General features: G+C 35.9%; 5 protein-coding genes across 5 annotated transcripts in view; 4 read left to right on the top strand and 1 right to left on the bottom strand.

The window, feature by feature from the left end:
• LOC105961525 (endo-1,3;1,4-beta-D-glucanase) overlaps positions 1–17,934 on the top strand; it is a 74,238-nt gene extending 56,304 nt beyond the window's left edge. Inside the window, exons 2-8 of the mRNA XM_088814669.1 lie at positions 15,947–16,210; positions 16,556–16,577; positions 16,710–16,827; positions 16,969–17,059; positions 17,174–17,263; positions 17,350–17,450; positions 17,639–17,934. Coding sequence (XP_088670795.1) covers positions 15,994–16,210; positions 16,556–16,577; positions 16,710–16,827; positions 16,969–17,059; positions 17,174–17,263; positions 17,350–17,450; positions 17,639–17,779 — 780 coding nt within the window. The 5' untranslated portion in view covers positions 15,947–15,993 and the 3' untranslated portion in view covers positions 17,780–17,934. The remainder of the gene's footprint in view (positions 1–15,946; positions 16,211–16,555; positions 16,578–16,709; positions 16,828–16,968; positions 17,060–17,173; positions 17,264–17,349; positions 17,451–17,638) is intronic.
• On the top strand, positions 65–8,475 carry LOC148764866 (uncharacterized). Its single transcript, XM_088814071.1, has 6 exons — positions 65–106; positions 361–452; positions 648–1,451; positions 3,145–3,391; positions 6,891–7,024; positions 7,110–8,475. Exons 1-6 carry the CDS (start codon positions 65–67, stop codon positions 8,473–8,475), a joined length of 2,685 nt encoding a protein of 894 aa, XP_088670197.1.
• LOC148764865 (uncharacterized) lies at positions 9,752–10,859 on the bottom strand. The gene is made up of 2 exons (XM_088814064.1): positions 10,317–10,859; positions 9,752–10,231 (listed from the first exon to the last, which is right to left on the bottom strand). The coding sequence occupies exons 1-2, from the start codon at positions 10,857–10,859 to the stop codon at positions 9,752–9,754; spliced, it is 1,023 nt and encodes a 340-aa protein (XP_088670190.1).
• On the top strand, positions 12,154–15,414 carry LOC105961554 (endo-1,3;1,4-beta-D-glucanase). Its single transcript, XM_012985784.2, is given in 10 exon segments — positions 12,154–12,292; positions 12,783–12,854; positions 13,225–13,600; positions 13,868–13,889; positions 14,056–14,173; positions 14,348–14,438; positions 14,578–14,654; positions 14,656–14,674; positions 14,745–14,845; positions 15,091–15,414. Coding segments are annotated over 8 exon segments (786 nt in total). The 5' UTR covers positions 12,154–12,292; positions 12,783–12,854; positions 13,225–13,383; the 3' UTR covers positions 15,232–15,414.
• Positions 17,935–18,973: 1,039 nt separating the features above from the next.
• MPK16 (mitogen-activated protein kinase 16) lies at positions 18,974–23,401 on the top strand. The gene is made up of 10 exons (XM_012985750.2): positions 18,974–19,528; positions 20,307–20,712; positions 20,792–20,919; positions 21,024–21,083; positions 21,221–21,370; positions 21,454–21,609; positions 21,698–21,909; positions 22,003–22,104; positions 22,201–22,319; positions 22,754–23,401. The coding sequence occupies exons 1-10, from the start codon at positions 19,505–19,507 to the stop codon at positions 23,056–23,058; spliced, it is 1,662 nt and encodes a 553-aa protein (XP_012841204.1). The 5' UTR covers positions 18,974–19,504; the 3' UTR covers positions 23,059–23,401.
• Positions 23,402–24,702: the final 1,301 nt, after the last annotated feature.

The raw sequence follows: 24,702 nt of genomic DNA, 5'->3' as shown, positions 1-24,702 counted from the left end.
AAAAAATTGCTCTCAAGACGATTTCTTCACAAATCATTCTTATTGGTGTGATATACGAACATAAATGAGTTCATCGGATGAAGATCGAGATAGCGAACACAGCGAGGTAAAAATTCCGTGTTTTCGATCGAAAAAAATGGGCTAAACATTCAAAAGCCCAACATGGGCGCCCGACAGTGCAGTGCACGCCCATGTTGGGCGTGCAGTTGGCTGTTACACGCCCATTATGGGCGTTTGTAGGCCAACTGCACGCCCAACATGGGCGTGCACTGCACTGCCGGGCGCCCGACTTGGGCTTTTGAATTTTAAACCTTTTTTTTTTTTTTTTTTTTTAAATCAATTTTTTTACGTTTTTTTCAGGACGATACGACTACATTTGAAGTTGATCATACCGATTATTTTACCACTACTCAGTTGTTTGACTCGAAGGATGAGGTAGTGGTTTGGGTGAGGTTCGTTGCAAGAGGTCTTTTTGTGAAAATAGTAAAAAGCAGCAGTCCTAAAAAAAAGATTTTTTTGACTTGTGACCTATTCGGGGAAAAACGAGAATGTCCATCAACTAATCCAGACGCGCGTCCGAGAAGGACCGGTAGCAAAAAAATAGGTTGTGGTTTTCATATTGTCGGAGAACTACGATGGGATGATAGATGGGGGGTCAGAGTAATATACGGGAAGCATAATCATGTTCCGATATACAAGTCCGGGCATGGGATGAGTGCATTGTCTCAGGAGGAGGCGAAGATCATTAGTGATCTGTCACAAAGTCATGTGCCGCCCAAGAAGATTTTGGCTAACTTGAGACAAAATGGTTTGGGTCTCGATGCTTATTCGAAACAAATATACAATGAGAAGGCGAAATTGAAAAGACTATCTAGGGGTGACCGTACAGTGATGCAACATTTGATTGGGTTGCTTGAGGAGCATAACTATTACAAGTGGTTCCGTACTGATGAAACAACACATGCAGTTACTGATTTGATGTGGGCTCACCCTCAATCTGTCGAATTGTTAAGTAAGTTTCCGTACGTATTACTACTTGACAGTACTTACAAAACCAATCAGTACAAATTGCCTTTGTTGGAGATTGTTGGTGTTACTCCTGTCGGGAAAAATTTTACTGTAGCAGTCGCATTTTTGCGCCATGAAAATGAAGACCATTACACATGGGTGTTGCAAAAGCTGAAGAGACTTTTCCCCCCTCAGACTCTACCTAGTGCCATTGTGACGGATCGAGAGTTAGGGCTCATAAAGGCGCTAGAGAATGTATTTCCGACCGTACCTCATCTCTTATGTCTTTGGCACATTAACATGAATGTGGGGCGTCGTGCTTCAAGATGTCTCGGCAATAGTAGGCGTCGCGGCACGGCTTTTGTAGTTGGTACGTGGCAAACCTTGGTAAAATCAGTGTCTGAAGAAGATTTCGCCATGAATTACACAGCTTTGTTGGACGAGTACGTGTTAAGTGTATATTTTTACACTTTATCATATCTTTTTATTTGAGCTTTTGGTGTGTTTTAACGATAATTGGTGCTTAAAAAGTTGATTTATTGTATTTTAGGTACAAATTGAAGAATTGTAAAAGTATGGGGTCAAAACTGCAATTTTGGCGAAAATATGGGTCAAAAGTGAAAATATCAAAATTCTGAAGATTTAAAGCTGAGACCCCCGTCCCAGTTTTAGTGCAAATTGTGAGACCCCCGTCCGAGACTCCGAAATTGCGCAGTAAAGGAATTTTAATTGCACAAGGAAACTGCCTTCTTCCCCAAATTCTTCACCCTATATAAGACCAAGCCAAACACACAATTGGGGATCCATCTTGGGACGCAAATTCAAGAGCATAGAAGATCAACGAAGATTCAAGCATAGTTTTTCTTATTTAATTTATTTATTTTATTTTATTTATCATAAGAATTACGAGTAGCTAAGTCTTTATTTCTAGGATTTTATTTGGAACCCTATGTGGGATTTATGAACCCTTTTCTATGATTTTATGCAAGTTTTAATTCCGGATTATTTCTTCTACTTGTTTTATTAAGTTCATGAAACTGGCCACTTTATGTGCTTTTATGTTATTGTTAATCGCATGAATCGGAAGATCGGGTTAATAATTAGAACTGTGGTAGAAGAGCCTTTGTGGTATTAACATAGGAATATAGTTAATCTCTTAGGTAGCCATTATTGAGATTTGTGCTTAATGATGTGTTCTAGAATTAATTGCATAGGAATATAGTAATTGAATCTAGAGTATTAGAATTGTAATACACGCGGAAGCGGGTTATGATTATTTTAGCATCTCAGGTTAATAATCCGGGTTAATTGCTTGCATAATTGAAGGAATTGGGGGAGTAATAATCACATAGGGGGGAGAATAAAATCCTAGGCTTGTCTACTTTGATTAATCTTCGTTTTAAATTGCTTTCTTGTTTTTGCTTGTTTTTAATTTAGTTTAATTTAGTTTATTAATCCTTATTCGACTGTGTAGGGTGGGCTTGATAATAATTGGTAGAATTTAGCGTCTAGGATTAGATAATTAAATATTCCCTGTGAGTTCGATATCCGGACTTAATTGTCCACTATATTACTTGTACGATACGTGCACTTGCGTGTAGGTTTTCGACCAACAAGTTTTTGGCGCCGTTGCCGGGGAATATTTTAATTATTTATTTTATTCTAGCTCTAAATTTGAACAATTTTCACGATTCACCCAAATTAATTTTTTTTTAATATTTTTTTTTCTCTTTTCTTTGGTTACATGTCAGGTTACAATTTTCGCGAAACTCAAACGGGATATGAATGGCTTCCGTCTGGCGAATACCTCCAAAATACCTATAATATGCCGTTACTTTGTTCAAGATGTGGTGGAGATCATTACACTAACCAATGTTGGTATGCACCGAAAGCGAATAATTTCATAGATAACACCAACGGCGGTTATTGGAACACATACACCAACACGCCACGAGAGCCCACTGTTCATGAGTGTTATTTGAATTCCGTCCTTGAAGAATTTATGAAATCCACTCAAGCATCTATCCGGAGACTGGAGTTACAGTTGGAAGAATTCAAGCGCCAAAGGTCTCTTGAAAATATTTCAGACAATATCGAGAATGGTTGCAACAAAGAAAATTCGTCTACAACTTGTAGTGAGAAAAATCCTTTAGACCTAGAAAATATTGTCGATGAGAAGGAAAAGGAACTTACGAAGACGCTTAAGGAGGATGAATATGAGAATGCAATCGAGCTCAACTCCAAAGATGTCTCGGAACAAGAGAAGAAGGGGATGAATGTGGTTAGTGCAAATATTCAAATTGATGATCTTATCGTTATTCATGACGTGGCTTTGAAGGCATCAATAGAGGTTGATAAGAAGGCGAATGTGTTTGAAGTGGAGGTGATACGCGGACGTGAGGTTTTTGTGTACCGATTTGAGGGAGCGGGTGATGAAGATCCCAACTTGGCTTCGTACCGATTGATTACAACTAAGAAAGACTACAAGCTAAGATGGACCCTGACATATTGCAATCCTATCCATGTATCGGTTGCAAGTGAAGTGAAAGAGTTCATGGATGGATGCTCAATCTACAAGGCTTTGGATTGGACATAACAATTTTAAAAAGAAAAGTCTGGCTGAAGACTTAAAACTTAGCGCTTCTCGGGAGGCAACCCGATCTTTATGTTTTCGTAGTTTTCTTTAATTTTTCGTTTCGTTTTTATTTTCATAGGCATGCATTCTAATTAATCTATTTGAACTTTAATTTTCAGGGTCGAAAACATGGTCAGGGGGTGAAGACGGCCGTCCGAAATTGCAAGCAAAATCTCAGACGGCCGTCTGGGAAACAGAAAACTCCAAACGGCATCACTGCCTGTGGGACGGCCGTCCGACAATAAGGCACAAACATGGGACGGCCGTCCCATGAACAGTGGGGAGACAGAGATGTCGGACGGCCGTCCGAAAATCAGCACAAACACTGGGACGACCGTCCGACGATTTTTAGGGTGTTTTAACTTTAAAAAATTAGATTTTCCCCCCCATTATTTCCTAAACCCTCCTCTTTCCTTCTCTCAAACTCCCACACACAAATGGAAGCTAGAGAATCGAACCAAATTCTTCAAGATCTACTCTTTCAAGGCACGCCCACAAGGTGTTCGACAATTTGCTCCAACCAAATTTTGAGTTCGATTGTCGACCAATTGTCACCGAATCTATTCCAACCTCTCTCCCAACTATGTCATCCAACAAACGAGGATGCACAAGCGAAGCATCATCTCCCAAAGGGAAGGGAAAGGGAAAGAAAAGTGCCACCGCCCAATGAGGACGAGCGTGAGAGAGCTAGGGAGGAGCACCCCGATCACATCGACTCCAACTAAATCAGGTGTTTTCTATCCTTAAACTTTGTGCTAATTTCGTTGAGGGCAACGAAAATTTTAAGTTTGGGGGTGAAAAACATGTTTTTGTGCTTATTTGCTTTAGTTTGTATGCATTAGGTTTTATTTGTTTTTATTGCTTTTCTCGTTTTTCCGGAATATAAAAAAAAAAAAAAAATAGCTTGAGTCGAATGTATCGATGATTTATGATGAGGAGAGATGATCAATGTTTGATGATGAGATTGCTTGTTTTGTGTGATAAGGATTATATGTTTGTTTAGCTTTCGATTCAACGGAACTTAGAAACGAATTATTGCTAGGAATCACACTTTGTGCATTGCTTTGGTTGAATGTTTTGAATTTTAAATTTGGAATTATTGTGCTAGATCATACTATGTTCGGTTTTAGAACTCACCTTAGGAAATTTATGATACGAAGTATTGAGTAGTGAGTGATTTGGGATATGATTTGGGCCTTCTTTGAACCGTTTGAGCCTTTCAAGCCGACCTTTTTATCGAAATTATCCTTAGAACCTTGATTTGAGCCTCGGAGAAAAGGTGTTCTTTCTTTTAGCCAATGTGTAAGGTAGAATAGGTGGAGATTCTTGAAAAATTACCCCTTGGAGTTCGGTCGAAAATTTTTATAAGGTCCTTCTTCTTCTTCGAAAAAAAAAAGAAAAAAAAAAAAAAAAAAAAAAGAAAGAAAGACAAATATATATGCTTCTATATATATTAAAAAAAAAAACAAGAAAAAAAAAAGAAGAAAAAGAGAAGAAAGAAGAGACTAGAAGGGAGAAATAATGACTAGTTGTTGATTTATTTTTGAAAACTCGACCCAATGTCTCAAAAGCAAAAGTGGAGACTTTTGAACTTTTGAGAATCGAGTTTATTAAAGTCCGTAGAGGTGAATTCATTGTTTCAAACGCCTATCTTTCAAATTTTGGCGTAATCACCTAAATTCAAGAAGAATAGCCACACATACCCATATTTCCTACCACGAACCAAAGAGCCTAACAATTGAAAGCCACAAAGCCCCAATGATCCCAATAGCTTAATGTTCGATATTAGTAGAGTAGAATAATTTGGTGAATATTTGGAGTCAAGCATATGCATGTAAGTATAAATTCTTTCTATCTTTAATTTGCAAATATTGGATGCTTGAAGCAATTGTATGAATTGTGGTTTTTGGTAATGGTGAGTGACTAAGTGTTGTTGAATTTTGAGCTTGCGAATGCCTAAGAATTGTCATTATAATTGCAAGTTCTGAAAACGTGAAGTTGATCATTGATCTATGTGATGAGATGTTATCGTTGAGTTATTTGCTTGTTGGTAGATTTTGCTTGAGGACAAGCAAAAGTTCAAGTTTGGGGGTGTGTTAAGTGTATATTTTTACACTTTATCATATCTTTTTATTTGAGCTTTTGGTGTGTTTTAACGATAATTGGTGCTTAAAAAGTTGATTTATTGTATTTTAGGTACAAATTGAAGAATTGTAAAAGTATGGGGTCAAAACTGCAATTTTGGCGAAAATATGGGTCAAAAGTGAAAATATCAAAATTCTGAAGATTTAAAGCTGAGACCCCCGTCCCAGTTTTAGTGCAAATTGTGAGACCCCCGTCCGAGACTCCGAAATTGCGCAGTAAAGGAATTTTAATTGCACAAGGAAACTGCCTTCTTCCCCAAATTCTTCACCCTATATAAGACCAAGCCAAACACACAATTGGGGATCCATCTTGGGACGCAAATTCAAGAGCATAGAAGATCAACGAAGATTCAAGCATAGTTTTTCTTATTTAATTTATTTATTTTATTTTATTTATCATAAGAATTACGAGTAGCTAAGTCTTTATTTCTAGGATTTTATTTGGAACCCTATGTGGGATTTATGAACCCTTTTCTATGATTTTATGCAAGTTTTAATTCCGGATTATTTCTTCTACTTGTTTTATTAAGTTCATGAAACTGGCCACTTTATGTGCTTTTATGTTATTGTTAATCGCATGAATCGGAAGATCGGGTTAATAATTAGAACTGTGGTAGAAGAGCCTTTGTGGTATTAACATAGGAATATAGTTAATCTCTTAGGTAGCCATTATTGAGATTTGTGCTTAATGATGTGTTCTAGAATTAATTGCATAGGAATATAGTAATTGAATCTAGAGTATTAGAATTGTAATACACGCGGAAGCGGGTTATGATTATTTTAGCATCTCAGGTTAATAATCCGGGTTAATTGCTTGCATAATTGAAGGAATTGGGGGAGTAATAATCACATAGGGGGAAGAATAAAATCCTAGGCTTGTCTACTTTGATTAATCTTCGTTTTAAATTGCTTTCTTGTTTTTGCTTGTTTTTAATTTAGTTTAATTTAGTTTATTAATCCTTATTCGACTGTGTAGGGTGGGCTTGATAATAATTGGTAGAATTTAGCGTCTAGGATTAGATAATTAAATATTCCCTGTGGGTTCGATATCCGGACTTAATTGTCCACTATATTACTTGTACGATACGTGCACTTGCGTGTAGGTTTTCGACCAACAGTACGCGAATTATCCAGATTTGATTGAGTATCTCCAATACACTTGGCTCGTATACAAAGAGAAATTTGTAAAAGCATGGACGGATCTAATTTTCCATTTGGGTAATACATCGACAAGCAGGTATTTATTTATAAGTTGTTAAATATGTATACTTAACTTACTGTCATGTAGTTTATTGAAACATAGCATATTCTTAACATATTAGGGTGGAGAGCAACCATAGAGCATTGAAAAGATGGTTGGAATCGTCGACGGGTGGCTTCGACACATTTTGGGCACAGTATCACTCAATGATGAAAGATCAATTTAACGAGATACTAGCCGATTTTGCAAAATCAAAGAGGATTCGGGCCCATACGATCAACGTGCCCGTATTTAAAATATTGTCCAGTGGAATTGTAACACATAATGCTCTGCAGATGTTGGACGATGAGAAGGATGAAGACATAGACGGTTGCGTCTGTTATATGAGGAAATGTCTTGGACTCCCATGCAGACATGAAATTCGTGCAAAGATGAATGCACGACGTGGTGTGTTTTATGCAGAGGATGTCCACATTTTTTGGAGGACATTTATTTCGGGATTCGGGGATTCCCTAGATGAAAGTGTTGGTTCTGTTCCCGACCACAGGTCACAGGCTATTGGCAGGCTAGAAGGGTTAATGAATGATTTGCGTGAGCGGTCAGAAATTGAGATCACGGACGTGACAGATGTCATTTTCGAACGAATGCATCCCGGGGCTATGGAAATGAATGAGCCACCAGTACTAGCCTGCCCGAGAGGTAGACCGCGGACGAACTCTACACAGAGGGATTTGTCAGGGCATGAGTTTCCATTATTTCCGGGAGAAGGTGAAGAGTCTGGACGAGGACGAGGACGAGGACGAACACGAGGCAACAGAGGGCGTGGTTCATCTTCTGAGAGATCTAGCCGTGGTCGTGCTCGTTCATCGACCGTGAGTGGACCCGCAATAGGTCAAATTCCCCGACCCCCTTGGATGCGACACCTTCATTTCTGCATTGTTCCGGAGGTTGTGACGTGGACGGACGTTCAAGGGGATGGTAATTGTGGTTATCGAAGCGTCGCGTGTGCAGTGAAGAACCACGAGGATGATTGGATGGATGTTAGAATGGATGTTTATAACTGTATTAAAACACACGAAGAGTTCTTCAAGGATTATTTCGGTGGTGGTAATTTAGTGTATCGGGTATTGGCGAGTGTCGCTTATTGGGACAACGCCCCAGCACCCTATGAGAAGTGGATGACTATCACGGACGTGGGCGTGGTTGTGGTAACATATTACAACGCGTTGGTCTTGTCGGCTAGCAGCTTGGGCAATCAGACTTATTTACCACTTTGGGCTCCCGAAGGTGTTTCACAGTTATCTTACGAGATGACTATACTATTTCTTGAATCAGGAAGCCACTTTGTGTATGTGAAGATGAATGACAATTGTCCGCTTCCTCCGTTTGATAGACAGTGGGCGAGGTATAGCAATAATAGTGTTGCATATCTACCAGAGGCGTTGCGGAGTCGACGTGAAATGTGGGATATTCTTAATAGTGTTTGATTTAGTTTTGTTTATTTTGTTGGAATGAATGTATTACTATTGACATTGTATGTTATTATTATTATTATGTTATGATGTTATAATAAATATTACTATGTTATGTAATAATAATAATAATAATAATAATAATAATAATAATAATAATAATAATAATAATAATAATAATAATAATAATAATAATAATAATAATAATAATAATAATAATAATAATAATAATAATAATAATAATAATAATAATAATAATAATAATAATAATAATAATAAAAAAACCGGAAATCAGGTTATGGTTACACATATTTTATTAAACATAGATTTAGCTTAAAAAACGGAAATCAGGTTATGGTTACACCATATTTTATTAAACATAAATTTAGCTTAAAAAACGGAAATCAGGTCCTGAACACCTAAGTATCCCTCGTCCTACGCCTGCGGTGAGACTGTCGCCCCTGAGAGGGTCCTGCATCCCGATCGTCAGCATCAGCACGGTCCAACTGTAGATACTCAGCGAATGGGGCGCACATGTCCTGGATCGTCCTGAAGAAGTCATCGGGCATATGCCGATATCCTGGAATAGTAGACGGAGGCAAGTTATCGTAGAAGTACGGATGCAACACTCGGGTGAGATCATATATAGCCGGAACTGCAGATGGTTCCGCTCTTTCAACCGGCTCGGTACTAGGATGTACACGGACGTGGGTGTGGTCTAGAAACCACGGCATATACTCCGGATCCGACTCCCAAGCTGGACGCACCGGATGACCATAGTAAGCTCGACTAAGCATGTGTGTGTGGGGGATATCCCACATCTGATCGCCAGGCTCATAGTTAACCTTGTAAGATGCTATTTTTCTCTCCCTCTTAGACCCTTTTAGCGGACGAATTTGGTCCGCCGGTTTAATCTGCCGAAACCCGAACTGACGCAAAACTCTATCGGGCATATAAGGCTCGACCGTATCCATCCATCGAATAGTCCCGTGATGAACCGTCTTTGCAACTTCAGATGACACTTTCAATCCAAATGGCGTCCAATTCACCTATATTCATTTAATTATACACATATATTAATAAGCATAATTAATATAAAATGATACTTACACACATAGATACTTACATCTGACGGACGCATCGAATCGAGACGTCTACGATAATCTACAAGTATATCCTCGTCCTTAGGAATATGATGTATCACCTGCCACCGTTTACACCATGGCTCTCCCGTAACATGTGCGTTAACCATCGGAGGCCGGAAACACGGAAAATACTCATATATCCAACACTACAGTACGGGAAATAATAATACGGCATAATTAACAACAACAACAACAACAACCCGATACGTGGAAGGAAATGTAGAATTGTCGCCATACTTCACCTCCAAATCATCTAACCGGGGTCCGCCACCATACCACCACTGCTCCATAAGTGCGGGTGCGACCCCGAAAGCTCTCGCACCAAGCTGGATCGCGTCGGCCTTATCCATCCAAACGTTAGGGCGAGTTCCACTAACTCGCAAACCCATGATGTAATGCACGTCGTGCAGGGTAATTGTCATCTCACCGAATGGCATGTGAAAACTGTTGGTGTCCGGCTGCCACCTCTCAATAAAAGCCTCTATGAGTGGGTTATTGTGCTGAGGCAGCGAACAATCACGCAAGTGATACAAGCCGGTATTCTCCAGTAGTGAGACACAATCATCGTCGTCGGGGCCCGGCCAAGTACACTTCGCGTGCGACCGTAATTTAACCATATGTCGACCCTGTTCAAGATATATTCATATATAAGTATACCACAAGCAAGTGTAAATATTATAAACAAAATTTATTAATATTAATAAGTATTACCTTTCCCTCCCAAATGTCGTAGGCAATGTGTGCTCCAAAACTTGGAATCAAGTGAGCGTATTTAGGTCCACCGGGTGTCTCACCGGTCAACATCCAAGGTCGAGAAGGAAGTTTTTTTCTCGGAGCGGTGCGGGACCTCGAGACAGGATTAGAACCATCGAAAGTACCACCCATCGGGACAGGAGGCGGAGTCGGAGTCCGAACATCCTCGTAATCGTCATCGGATGGAAAATCCGGCACCGGAAACTGATACTTCTGCTGAAAGCGTAGTTGTGGATCGTACTCGTACTCCTGCGGCTGCATATATGCATCCATGGGTGCATCCATCTCCTGCTCGGCCTCTGTCTCTGTCTCCTCCTGAATCATCGTACGTGGGGGTACAAAAGCACCAGTGCGTTCCCCACGACGTTTAGAACCGGTAACATTTCTATTATGTGTCCTTCCCTCCCGTTCCGCAGTATTCTCCTCCACCGGATCTGCAGGAGGACGAATCAGGAGTCCTTTCCCTTTTCCCAGTCCGAATTTTTTCGCCCAATTAGACATCCTGTAAACATAAAATTATTATAATTTTCTTTGAATTAACTAAATTATATTAAACTAACTTATTTTAATTCAGAATAAAAAATATTTATTTTAAATCAGAAATAAAAAAAAAAAAAAAAAAAAAAAAAAAAAAAAAATTTAAACCGAACGCCCGGTTTGGGCGTTTCCCGGCCGAACCGACGCCTGGACCGGGCGCCGGTTCGCCCGGGAAACGCCCAAACCGGGCGTTCAAACATTGATTCAACGCCCAAATCGGGCGCCGGCAGCATGAACAGACGCCCACTTTGGGCGTCCGTTCATGCAGCCGGCGCCCGATTTGGGCGTTGGGGTATAAGTTCCGAAAATTTCAAAAGCCCTACAAATCGATTTGTAGGGCTTTTAAACATGAAATTGGTTGCAAAATCGAGTTACCCATTGCATATAACACATGTAGGTGTTGAAATTACCTGAAAAAATCAAAGCCCAAGCTCGAAATTTGGTTGATTTCGAAATTTTTCGAAAAAAAAAAATTTTTCTGAAATTTTTGGAATGGGGGGTAATTGGAGAGAATTTAGAATTTTAGGAGTTTTAGAGAGATAAACTATTTTTTACTTTGAACGGTAAATAGCAGTTATTAAACCGTAAAGAGCATTTTCTCTTTTTATTTAGGGTTCTGTGTGCGTGTCCTTTTGCATGGCCTATAGAATATGTGGTGTGTTTATATTCATTTTTCTTTTATTTATTTATACATTTCCCTTTTTGCCCTTTCTCGAGTAGCTGGAACGAAATTTTCGATTTTCGTCAATTCCAATCCGAAAATTCGATTTTACAAAAGTTACACTTATAATATTTGTGTATTTTAGAATGTGGTAAGTAAGAAAATTAAAATTTTCAAATTCCGCTAATTATGATCTGATTTATTATTTCTTTTTATAACAAGTGTTTTTTTCGTTCCAATTTCTGAAATTACGAATTCTCAAATTTTCGATATCTTTTGGAATTGAAATCTAATTAATTCTCACTTTCGAATAAATATATTATTTTGAAAAATGTTAATTTCAATCCCATTTATAATCTTTTTGATTATTCGGTGTAATTTTTATTTTTTGCATTTTATGCATTCGAATTAGGTTGGAGGATAAAAATGAATTATCATTTATTATTCAATTAAGTGTTTTTCAAGGGTACAAAATGGCTAAAGACTCCATTTCAAGGGTGCAAAATATGATTAAGCCATTTATGAATGAAAAAGGCAAATTACATCTTGGCCCTTAACAATGTCTTTCCAATATTACCCCTCTCTAATCAAATTTCTTAATTACTAAAATTCGCCATCATTTTTAATTATTCAACTTTCAACCCCACAGACTTTTCCCTCCACACCAATCCCTACCACCGTCCGCCACCCATCGCCGACCACTGCCGTCATCAGTTTTTGATCTTCAGATATTTTGGTATTTGCTCACTTTTCTCTCACTAGATGATTTTGTGCTTCTTTGCTATTTGACTTTGTTGGTTTGACTTGATTTGGCTGATGACGGTCGTTTATTGCTTCGGATTTTATCTAGGGTTTCAGTACTTCGTTTTTCGATTTGGGTATACTTTTTTCTGTTTTATTGCTTCATTTTTCTATTTGATTTTGTGTTGTGATTTCTGAGTGTTGATTGAACTTAATAATAATAGAATTCCGAAAAAATTGAACAAAAAAATCAGACTGTTTCATTGCACAGTATTGATGAACAATTTATTCACTTGAATACTTGTTGTTTGGACACGATGTTAGTAGCTTTACGAAACGAAATGAGATCTTCGTTTACTTTTATTTATAAAAAAGATATTCATTGAATTTAATTCGAAGAATCTGGCTACTCCTCTGTTTAACCTTGTTACTTTTCTGAGCCCCTTTTTTAAGTTTTTATCGAACCTTTTATATGAACGATGAAGGAAGCTTGACGATAAAATTGGTGGTGCCGACTGGTGCTGGATTTCGAAATAGCTCTAAACGCAAAGTCTGTGGTAAGAAACCGATACCTTTATCTTTACGGACTTACTCATTTTAATGAAATATTGACGTAATTATGAAATATAATTATACATTAAATTGTCATAATTATATTTTATAATTTTTTGAGTGGTTGAAGTAAAAAAGGAAGATAAACATTTACTTGTCAAAATTAAATGAATTGGATGAAATTTTGATGTTAATACTATTGGAGACATGGCAAAAGAGTAGGATTATATTATTGAACATGTGCCTTACTTTATATATTACATCATATAATATGATATTTTGTTTGGGCTGGTTGATGATTGTAGGATAATGGATATATGATTACATATGACATTATATTATATGATAATTTTGTTTGTTGATTGATAATTGTAGGATAATGGATCCTGCAAATTGCTACCGGAGATACTGAATTGCAATCTTTTGAATCATTATAAAAAGGGGGATACACTCACACCATATTCAACACTATCAAAATATTATTTATTTATATTTTAACACTGTCCTGAAAAATCAAACCGTATTCGGAACAACATGAATCTGACAGTCAAAGTAAACATGTTGTTTCTAGGTTTGTTTGTCCTTGTAAATACCAGTTTGTCCATCGACATTTCCAAAAATGGTGCAAATGTCGAAATGTCATCCGACTATTGTGAGAAAGGGAAAGTGAAACAATTTGGAGGCCTCGATTGCTATATTTCAGGCCCTTCTTATTCCAAAACTGCTATCATATTGATAACCGACGTCTTTGGTATTTTTCCTAATTCAGTTCTCTTTCAACGTTTTATTTATTTAATTTTTTAGGGGTATTTACAAAATTTCTATCATCATGTTTGGATAAGATATGATGTTATACTAGTCTAGACATGATTTATTATATGATACATCTCGTGAAATCTAATATACCGTTGGTCATATATAACATGTATTTTCACTAATATGAGTTTGAATTTCTTATAAATCGTAATATTGTATTTGCTACACTGAGATTTTATTTTCTTCTTTCCATCTGTTGCAGGATTTGCACCTTCTCATTCAAGGTACTCTTTCTAACAGGTGTAAACGTTTCAAGCTCAAGTTCAACGAGCCTTCCTTTGATATATTTGTGATTATAAATTAGAATATTATACTCCTCCATATGTATATGTATGTGTATATATATATTACTAATATGTAATGTTTTCGTTGATTACTATATATATAAAGGGAGATAGCAGATAAAGTAGCTGCTGCTGGATATTACACTGTGCTTCCAGATTTCTTCCGTGGCGATCCATATGTACGAGGAAAACCTTTCGCTCCTTGGATTAAAAAGCATGCACCTGTGAGTTCTATATTCAGACAATATTTTATATGAATTTGAATAATTCAGAACGAAAGTGACAAATATATCTCCACATAACAGTCAGTTAATATTATATCCGGAACTGTAGTAATCCGAGAATTTTCTGTAGAACTAGAACGATGATGTCTGAAAATTCTAGTTTCGATTTTGTAGGAAAAGGGAATTAAGAATGCAATTCCAATTATTAAAGCTTTAAAAGCAAGAGGCATTACTAAGATTGGAGTTGCTGGTTTTTGCTGGGGAGGTCTCTCTCTCTCTCTTTTTTTTTTTATTATTTTTTTTTATATTCATTGTTTTTTTATATAATTAATTAAGGTCACATTTAAGCAAATTTTATCCATTTTTTTAATATGGTTTGTTGAAAGTGTAAACTTTCGTTGCAGGCAAAGTAGCAGCAGACCTGTCAAAGCATCCTTATGTCGAAGCTACAGTGTTGCTACATCCTACATCCTACATCCACTACTACAGAAGATATTCGAGGTAGAATAAAATAAAATAAAATAAAATATTCACTTTTTAATTTCTCAACGTTACCTAAAATAATTTTCAGGAGACAAGGTTCCAATCTCAATTCTTGGTGGCGAGTTGGATGATTTGTGTAAACCAGAGCTTGTCAAAGAATTCGAAAATATTTTGAAATCAAAACCTGAGGTAACAAATAATTATCTGTATATATATTAACATATAAATTTCGATTAATTTCTTGTGTCATGGATCCATCTACTAACACTTTCTTCGTTTCTTGAAATTCATATGTTTATTTTACTGTCACAATTTATACATTTCGTTATTGTTTTTACTTATATAAACAAACACGAATTTCTTCTTCTTCTTCGACTTTTTATCTTGTTATTGATGAATAAATATATGTATGTATATGTTGGGTGTGTGTGCAGGTTGATAGTTTTGTGAAGATATTTCCAGGAGTTGCACATGGCTGGACGCTAAGGTACAACAATACCGAATTCGCCATAAAGAAGGCGGAAGAGTCTCACAGTGACATGTTGCATTGGTTTGATATGCATCTAAGACATTAAAACAAATTCCAAAAAAAAATTGTTTTAGATTATTGTAATATAAATAAGTTTTTCTAGTTTGAAATTGTATCAAAATTGGAAATATGGAGAAATACAATGTAATCTTATTTTGGTTTGACTTATTTAAAGCCAGGATTTCAAATCTATAAATAATAAAAATCCTTCGGTTATCAGTTTCAAGAATATGCTGATGTATTTTGATTTTGTGTTGTGATTTCCGAGTTTTGAACGTGATATAATATAATTCCAAAATATGGAACAAAAAATCAGACTTTTTTTACGGTACAGTATTGATAGACTATATATATATATGAACTATGAAGGAAGCTTGCTGATAAAATTGGTGGTGCTGGATTCCGAAGCTTTAAACGCAAAGTCTGAGGTAAGAAACCAATTCTTTATATTTACATTGATCAGTTTCTTACATTATGAATCCATTTACCGATGCTTTCTTTGTTCATGCATGCTTGTCCTAACATATAGTATTACATAATATATTGCTTGAAATAGTTATTCACCCGTAATAAGATTGTATATTACATTATATTATATGATACATTTGTTTGTTGATTGATAACTGTAGATGGTGGATCTTGCAAATTGCTACATAGAAAGCGGAGGTACACACATTCCCAACCGAATTTCAATCTTCTGAAGCATTATAAATAGGGGCATACATTCACACCATATTCAACACTATCAAAATATTATTGATTTATATTTTGAAACTGTCCTGAAAAATCAAACCTAATTTGAAACAACATGTATCTGACAATCAAAGTCAACATGTTGTTTCTAGGTTTATTTCTCCTTTTTAATACCAATCTATCCCTCGATATTTCCAAAAACGATGCAAATATCGAAATGTCATCCGACTATTGTGAGAAAGGGAAAGTGAAACAATTCGGAGGCCTCGATTGCTATATTTCAGGCCCTTCTCATTCCGAAACTGCTATCATATTGATAACCGACGTCTTTGGTATTTTTCCTAATTCAATTATTTTTCAACGTTTTATTTATTTATTTATTATTTATTTTTCTAGGGGTACTACAAAGTTTCCCCCATCGTTTTTGCGTAGGATATGATGTTATGCTAGTATAGACATGATTTATTATATGATACATCTCTCGAAATATAATAATTATTAGCATGTTTCGGTGTTGGTTTAGACAAGGTTCGATTCTTATAAAGATACTACGTGAATATTAGTTAATAAGTCAAAATTCATTGCCTAATATGAATTTGAATCGCTTATAAATTGCATACACAAAAAGTTGTAATTGCAATACTCAGATTCTATTTTCTTTTTTCCATCTACTGCAGGATTTGCTCCTTCTCATTCAAGGTACTCTCTATACCGGTGTAAACGAGCTCTAGTTCAACAAGGCTTCCTTTGAATATATATATATATATATATATATATATATATATATATATTACTAATACGTATTGTTTTCGTATATGATTATATATGAAGGGAGATAGCAGATAAAGTAGCTGCTGCTGGATATTACACTGTGGTTCCAGATTTTTTCCGTGGCGACCCATATCAACACGGAGCACCTTTGACTCCTTGGTTGAAAAAGCATGCACCTGTGAGTTTTATATTTATATAAATTTAAATAATTCAGAACGAAGGTGACAAATATATATTAAATCGGGAATTGTGGTATCCCGAAAGTTTTCTGTAGAACTGGAACGATGATGTCTGAAAATTCTAGGTTTCGATTTTGTAGGAAGAGGGAATTAAAGATGCAATTCCAATTATTGAAGCTTTAAAAGCCAGAGGCATTACTAAGATTGGAGTTGCTGGTTTTTGCTGGGGAGGTCTCTCTCTTCTTTTTTTATATTTATTATTTAAAAAAAAATTATGCAAATTTTTTCGGTTTTTAATTTTTTTTTTATCATATGGTTTGTTGAAAATGTAAACTTTCGTTGCAGGCAAAGTAGCAGCAGACCTGTCGAAGTATCCTTACGTCGAAGCTACCGTGTTGCTACATCCTACGTACACTACTACAGAAGATATTCAAGGTAGAATTAAATTAAATATTCACTTTTTTTAATTTCTTGGTTGTAAGAAAATAAAATAGAATACTATATATATAAACAATCCGCAGGAGACAAGGTTCCGATCTCAATTCTTGGAGGCGAGAAGGACACTTATTGCAAACCAGAGCTTGTCAAAGAATTCGAAAATATTTTGAAATCAAAGCCCGAGGTAACAAATAATTACCTGTATTTATATTTACATGTAAAAATTTCGATTAATTTCTCACACCACGAATCCATCTACCAACACTCTCTTCGTTTCTTGAAATTCAAATGTTTGTTTTACCGTCACAGTTTACGCATTCGATTAAATTTATTTACCGTGTTCGACTTGCTAAATATTATTGTTGGGTGCAGGTTGATAGTTTTGTGAAGATAGTACCAGGAGTTGACCATGGTTGGACTCTAAGGTACAACAGTTCCGAATTCGCATTAAAGAAAGCAGCAGAATCTCACAATGACATGTTGGATTGGTTTGAAATGCATCTCAGATATTAAATCAATTTCCCTAAATAAATAAATGTTGTTTTAGATTTATTGAGATGTAATTAATAAGTATTTCCAGTTTGAAATGTATCAAAAATGGAAATATTGAGAAAATACAATGTAAATTGTATTTTTGGATGGATCTATTTAATAAAAAATCTTACCTATTCTGATTATAAATATAAATATATAAACATTATTTCATATTCTAGATAACTTATTTAACAACGTAAATAAAAAGAACATTTTTCCCAAATAAAAATTACATATAATAAATGAAAATACTTTCAAACAAAGCACATGCAAATTGTAAATCATGTCCACTAATAATGCTAAGGTCTTTGTGGTCAAGTTACAAGTGGAGATCTTTTGGGCCCTTTCAATTTTTATTGTTTTGGGTCCCCACATTTATCTATCTAAATAAATTTATAAATAATTATGGATCTTAAATTAGTCCTCACATATTTATTTATTTTTTCACAAATAATTTATGATTTTTTTTTTTGTTAACTATGACCATTCATCAAGTATGATAATTATACTTACTCGTCCTGACCTATCGATTGGAGCAAGTGAATATGTGTTAATTGACTCATGTTCGAGTTTCTTTGTCACACATTGTTAACCGAGTGGTTTACGTGTCTCGTTTAAAAAAAAAAAGGAATTATACTTATTCCAAAAGGATAGAGATAAATAATGTTCCTTACAACTAGCTGTTATATGCTTTCTTAAGTATGAGAATTAATAGAGTTTTCTTGTGGTGTTTTATAAACTATTGGTATATATTTTTTTTAATATCTATTTAATTATTTATTTAATTATTCACCAAATTCCAAATATTAAAAAGATTGTATAAAAAACACATTGTGGACACCTAGAATTTACAGCTTCCAACTTATACCAATTTCTTTTATATTCCCTAGAGGCTACACTTACAAGCCATGTGACACGCACATGCCACCGATCTCATGCTACTATAATAAAATGTTGGTGTATTTATATATAATATTAATATAATAAATGATTGTATGTGTAAATAAGTGCCAAATTTAATTATTCAATTTTTTTCTACTGAATTTTATTATTTTGAATTTATTATAGCCATTTTTTTAATTTATTATATTATGTTTGACATTAATAAAAATATTAAAATACAAATTAAAATTGGTTGAATAATAAATCAAAGAATGAGTAATTAATTATCTGTAATAGCCTTATCTAAATGTATATGCCCTGTTTTTTTGTTCTCTCTCCCCCAAGAGTTTCAGTAACAGTGCAGTAAACACAGACCACACCTCTCTCTCTCCTCTCTTTCTCTCTCTAGAAGATCCAAACACAGGTTTTTTACCTTTAAATCCTAGAGTTTCTCTCTCTAAAACCCCATTAACACTTTGCGAACTTCTCTTCTTGTCCCCCATTTCCACAAATATATTTCTTCCCACTAGAGATAATCGCCCAACGATCTAGGCGAACTCCCATTTTTTCTCAGCTACAAATTTCTCATACCTATTAATTATTTTACTCTTTCTGAACCAACAACCCCTTTATCGTATTCGAGGGTTTCACTTGAAAATATCATCTGGGATTTCTTCACAATTTTGTCTTTTTTTTTTAATTTATATTTCTGAAGTCCACTTCATTTTCCGATCCAATTAAAATTTGGGGGTTTTTGCTGGGTGATCGAATCTTGCTGAGTTTTAGTATAGATTCGTCTCTTAGATGCTTTTTGGATAAAATATGCAGTCCGATCAAAGAAAAAAGGTACGGTGTTTCACTTCCAGCTTCGCAATATCTTGTGTACAATATTTTCTAGCCTGTCTGTTTTGTGTATTGATGATTGGTTTGATGGTAGTGATTCTTGAATGTTGATTCGATTTATTGAAATTTATCAAACTGGGCGTCACGGTTCACAATTCACGAATCTTCATGTCGAGTTATGATTTCGATTTTCTGCAATTTAGGGTTGAATTTAATTAACAAGGGTTTCAAGAAATGGGTAGATGCTAAGAGTTAATGTATGGATGACTTTTGTATGTTGACTGTAGTTTTAGCTTTTTTAGTTATTTGAGTTGTGTTAGTTTCTTGGTCTTCCTTTTCGTACATTCACTACGGTAAAATCTTGTCAAGTATTGTTTCTCTTTTTTGAATTCTGGTGAATAAGTTTTGAGAGCAGCCCGGTGTTTTTTCCCGTGATCTGTATAGATTGAAAAGTCAATCATACGATAGTCAAAAATCAAAACGCTTGCAGTTTTCGCTGAGAAACGAAAGTGAATGTAATGCAGGTTTTTCCAATTTCACAATTGGTTAAAACGAAAAGTATTTGGCGTTGTTGGTCGTTAGTTGAACCATCGACATATCTTGTTAATTAATTGGGCATTGTTAAAACGATCAATTCTTGATTTTCCTTTTTTCAATTTGTCCAAAAGCAAATTATTTCGTTTGGTAGTTACGCGTTTTTTTGGATTTGTTCGCCTTCATATCTATTTTTTCGTCTCAAAAACTTAATTTTTGACTCCTGCACTTACTATTTTAATTGCAGGCGTCTGATGTAGATTTCTTCACCGAGTATGGCGAAGGAAGCAGATATAAAATCGAGGAAGTAATAGGCAAAGGCAGCTACGGAGTTGTCTGCTCAGCATACGACACTCATCTCGGTGAAAAAGTTGCAATAAAAAAAATAAACGACATATTCGAACACGTCTCAGATGCCACACGTATTCTTCGAGAGATTAAGCTTCTTAGGCTTCTTCGCCATCCAGATATTGTCGAAATAAAGCATATTTTGCTGCCACCTTCTAGAAGGGAATTTAAGGACATATATGTAGTGTTCGAATTAATGGAATCGGATCTTCATCAGGTCATTAAAGCTAATGATGACTTAACTCCCGAACATTATCAGTTCTTTCTTTACCAGCTTCTTCGTGGCATGAAATACATACATACAGGTAATTATGCAATAATAATCTCAAAATATACATATCTTTTTTAAAAGGGAAATTATTTATAAGGTGTTTGTTTATGCAGCTAATGTGTTTCATCGAGACTTGAAGCCGAAGAATATCTTAGCAAACGCCGACTGCAAATTAAAGATTTGTGATTTCGGCCTTGCTAGAGTGGCCTTTAACGATACTCCCACTGCAATATTTTGGACAGTATGTTTTGTTTCCTTTTTTTTTTTTTTTAATTTTTTTTTTCTCGACGTGCTTCGTACATATTTACTTAGATATTAAATATATATATTTTTTATAACTTGTAGGATTATGTTGCAACGAGGTGGTACAGAGCTCCCGAATTGTGTGGGTCTTTTTTCTCTAAGGTATAATAAATAAATATCTCAACTGTTATGGAGCTTGAAATTTACATATTTATAAACACCGTGCATCTTTTTTTTTCTTTTTTATGATGATGGTGATAATAATTTCGAAAATTTATTTATTTTGCTTGTTTTTGCAGTATACACCTGCAATCGACATTTGGAGTATTGGCTGCATATTTGCAGAGCTTTTGACTGGACGACCTTTATTCCCCGGAAAAAATGTGGTTCATCAATTAGACCTTATGACCGATTTATTGGGAACTCCGCCTTCTGAAACCATTGCTAGGGTGCGCCACATATATATTTATATTTATATAGAGAGAAGCTTATCAATTAATTAATTTATTTATTCAACCATATAATGTGACAGATAAGAAACGAAAAGGCACGAAGATACCTAAGCAGCATGAGAAAGAAAAAAGCGGTTCCTTTGTCCCACAAATTCCCAAACGCGGACCCTTTTGCTCTTCGGTTATTGGAAAGAATGCTTGCTTTCGATCCGAAGGATAGACCTACCGCAGAAGAGGTTAGTTATATTTGTATATTATTTATTTTTTCACTTTTCCTAATTACTGAAAGAAAATTAAAAAAATGATTGTTGTGAGCTGTATCAGGCTCTTGCAGATCCGTACTTCCGTAACTTGGCTAGAGTGGAAAGAGAACCTTCCGCACAACCGGTTACTAAAATGGAGTTCGAATTCGAAAGGAGAAGAATCACAAAAGACGATGTTCGAGAATTGATATATCGAGAAATTCTTGAATATCACCCCAAAATGTTGAAAGAGCAGTTAGAGGGAGCTGAACCCACAAGTTTCATGTATCCAAGGTAATTATATTATATTATATTTAATTATTGTTATTAGTTATTCTAAAGTTGTATTTATTAGTTAGTTAGTTAAATTGCATTCCTCGTTTACAGTGCTGTGGACAAATTCAAGAAGCAATTTGCCTTTCTTGAGGAGCACTGGAAAAACGGATCTGCAGCTCCACCCGAGAGACAACACTCTTCGTCTTTGCCTAGGTATTTTTTTTTTCCTTTTTCTTAAAGGAGCTTTGTTCGTGTTTTTTATTTCGAATTGTAGTGGGGCCCACTAAAAATGGTTATGTTTGGACACAGGACATGCGTACTATATTCCGATAACTCAAACCACAGTTCAGTTGGTGATGTGGCTAATGAATTTTCGAAGTGCTCCGTTAAAGAAGATGAGAAGATCCAAGCTCCTCAAAATATCCAAGGTACAATTCATCGACTATTTGTCGCATAATGTCAAATGGTTCCTATTCGAGGTGGAAATTGGAATGGAATTTCCGGTTTCCGCCGATTCTGATCCGAAATTTTCTGATTTTGGAACAATATTTTTCGTTCCGAATTCCAAAATTTTGATTTCCGATTTTTACAGCATTTTTCAGATCGGAATTGGAATATATACGAGATTCCGATTTCCAGTCTTATTTAAATTTCTCAAAATTACAGTTATAATTTCGATAGTTTTATATATTAGATGATTAAAAAAATGGAAAATTCCTTGTTTCATTCCAATTTTCAAAATATCGATTTTCACCTTTTCAGGGTGCAAATTCTGATCCGATTTCCACACCTGGTTCCTATTACGATACAATTTTCAAAATATTTTCTAATTTGTCCTTTTTTTTTCCGGAATTCATCGCAGCTAGGGCAAGTGCGGCGAGGCCAGGGAAGATTGTGGGTCCCGTATTGCGTTACAACAACTGTGGAGCAGCAGCAGCAACAACATCTGTAGATGCAAACGAACAACGAAAAACAATAAGGAATCCTAGTATACCAGCTCAGTATATCGGCCCCAACTCTTCTTACCCTAGGAAGCAATCGGGCCTTCCCGAAGGTTCCGGAGACGGGCCGAACGGGCTTCAGCCCAAACCGGATGCCTACTTGGCAAGAAAAGTCGCTGCTGCTGCTGCTGCTGCTCAAGGTGGCCCCGGAAGCCACTGGTATTAAAAATAAAAATAAAATTTGCCGATACCCCTAAAATGAATCATAAAAAATGCAAAGAATCGGCATTTGTGGTGAAGTTTCACATCACTGATCCAAGATCGGACGGCCCAGATTGAAGCTGGAGACGGGGAATAATGTAGGAGTTGAAGCCGACGACCGCCCGAAGAATACTATTTAAATATTTAACTGTGTACCTTGATTGATCCTACCTCATTGCAAGAACCAGATGACTGACACTTGATTAATCTTGTTCATCTTGTTTTTTTTTCTTTTTCTTTTTTTTGTTTGTGTAATGGGAAATGAATATTTGCTAATTAATCTATTATGACCTTATTGATATTCTAAACCTTTGTGTGTGTTGAAACATTTCTGTAATAAATTACCCAATGAACCCTAATTTTGTAGATGCAGTTGATTTCGAATGTACACATTTCCAAATACAAAAAAATAAATATATATATATAATTTTTTTATTTTTTTATTTTTTATTTATTTTTTAATTTTCTTTTAGGCTTATAGCAGAAGTTTTGCAAACACCACCCCCAAAAGGGTGTTACTATTTGCAGCGGTACTTTTACTGAAATTGGCTTATTTGCAGCGGTAGCTTTTTCATTTTAATTTTTCCAACTTGCAAATTCTCTCTCCTACTCCCAAACACTCTCTAGAAATTTGAATTTCGTAAATTTTTTTCGACATTCAAACCGTACAAACGAGGCTCGATTCCGGTAAGTTTTCGATTTCCTACTACTTTTAATTAGTTTCAATTCCAATTTAGGTAAAAACACGTGTTTAAGAATAGATCTAGCAAATTTCGGAAAAAAAAAATAAAAAATTGAAGCACCCGTTTTCTGCAGCACGGAGAACTCAAGAACGTTGAAGTTCCCGTGCTCTGCAGAACGGAGAATTCAAGAAATCTTGAGGTCTCCGTTCTGCAGAGCACGGGAAATTCAACGTTCTTGAGTTCTCCGTGCTCCAGAAAACGGGTGCTTCAAGTGCCCGTTCTCCACAAAACGGGAGTTCCAAATTATTTTAGAAATTTAAATTTTTCGAAAAAAAAAAAAATTATTTTTGTGTTTCCCGTGTTCTGGAGAACGGGCGCTTGAAATTTTTTGAATTTCCCGTTCTGCAGAACACGGGAACTTGAAGATTCTTCAAGTTCCCGTGTTCTGCAGAACGGGAAATTCAAACTATTTTTTTTTTTTATTTTTTTATTTTTTAATTATTTTATTTAATTTGTTTTTTAATCTTTTACAGATGGCACGTCAGGACAAGGGGAAAGGGCTTATGGGTTCTTCTTCGAGTTCGGATAAATTTCCGAAGATTAAATTTCGGTATGGCGGGCAATGCGCGACTGAAGCCGAGGCGGAAGCGGAGCGCATTCGTATGACTGCATCTCATCGTCGTAGGAGAGTTATGGAGCGCGACACTGGTTTACCGGTCGTGGACGAGATTCCCCACATAGATCAGAGTTCTAGATCTATGGCGGGTAGCATTCGATCTGTAGGGGCAGATTCTGGTATCCCCTACGAGGGACACGAGGAGGAGCATGACCATGTTGAGAGCGATTATGATGATGTTCCCGTCCCGGCCGCGCGCGCACGGAAGTCTCGGTACGAGTTTGACACTTTCAGTGGCCCACTTGAGTTA

This window comes from Erythranthe guttata, chromosome 14, assembly GCF_056151865.1.
Source record: "Erythranthe guttata isolate IM_541 chromosome 14, IM_541, whole genome shotgun sequence".
Lineage (NCBI taxonomy): Eukaryota > Viridiplantae > Streptophyta > Magnoliopsida > Lamiales > Phrymaceae > Erythranthe > Erythranthe guttata.
This window is presented reverse-complemented; position numbering and strand designations above follow the sequence as displayed.

Coding starts and splice junctions, on each gene's coding strand:
- MPK16 (XM_012985750.2), top strand. CDS start 19,505: ATGCAGTCCGATCAAAGAAAAAAG. Junction 19,529..20,306: donor AGTCCGATCAAAGAAAAAAG/GTACGGTGTTTC, acceptor TTTTAATTGCAG/GCGTCTGATGTAGATTTCTT. Junction 20,713..20,791: donor CATGAAATACATACATACAG/GTAATTATGCAA, acceptor TTGTTTATGCAG/CTAATGTGTTTCATCGAGAC.
- LOC148764865 (XM_088814064.1), bottom strand. CDS start 10,859: ATGTCTAATTGGGCGAAAAAATTCGGACTGGGAAAAGGGAAAGGACTC. Junction 10,232..10,316: donor ACGACATTTGGGAGGGAAAG/GTAATACTTATT, acceptor TATCTTGAACAG/GGTCGACATATGGTTAAATT.
- LOC148764866 (XM_088814071.1), top strand. CDS start 65: ATGAGTTCATCGGATGAAGATCGAGATAGCGAACACAGCGAG. Junction 453..647: donor GAGGTAGTGGTTTGGGTGAG/GTTCGTTGCAAG, acceptor ATGGGATGATAG/ATGGGGGGTCAGAGTAATAT. Junction 7,025..7,109: donor GGTAATACATCGACAAGCAG/GTATTTATTTAT, acceptor TTAACATATTAG/GGTGGAGAGCAACCATAGAG.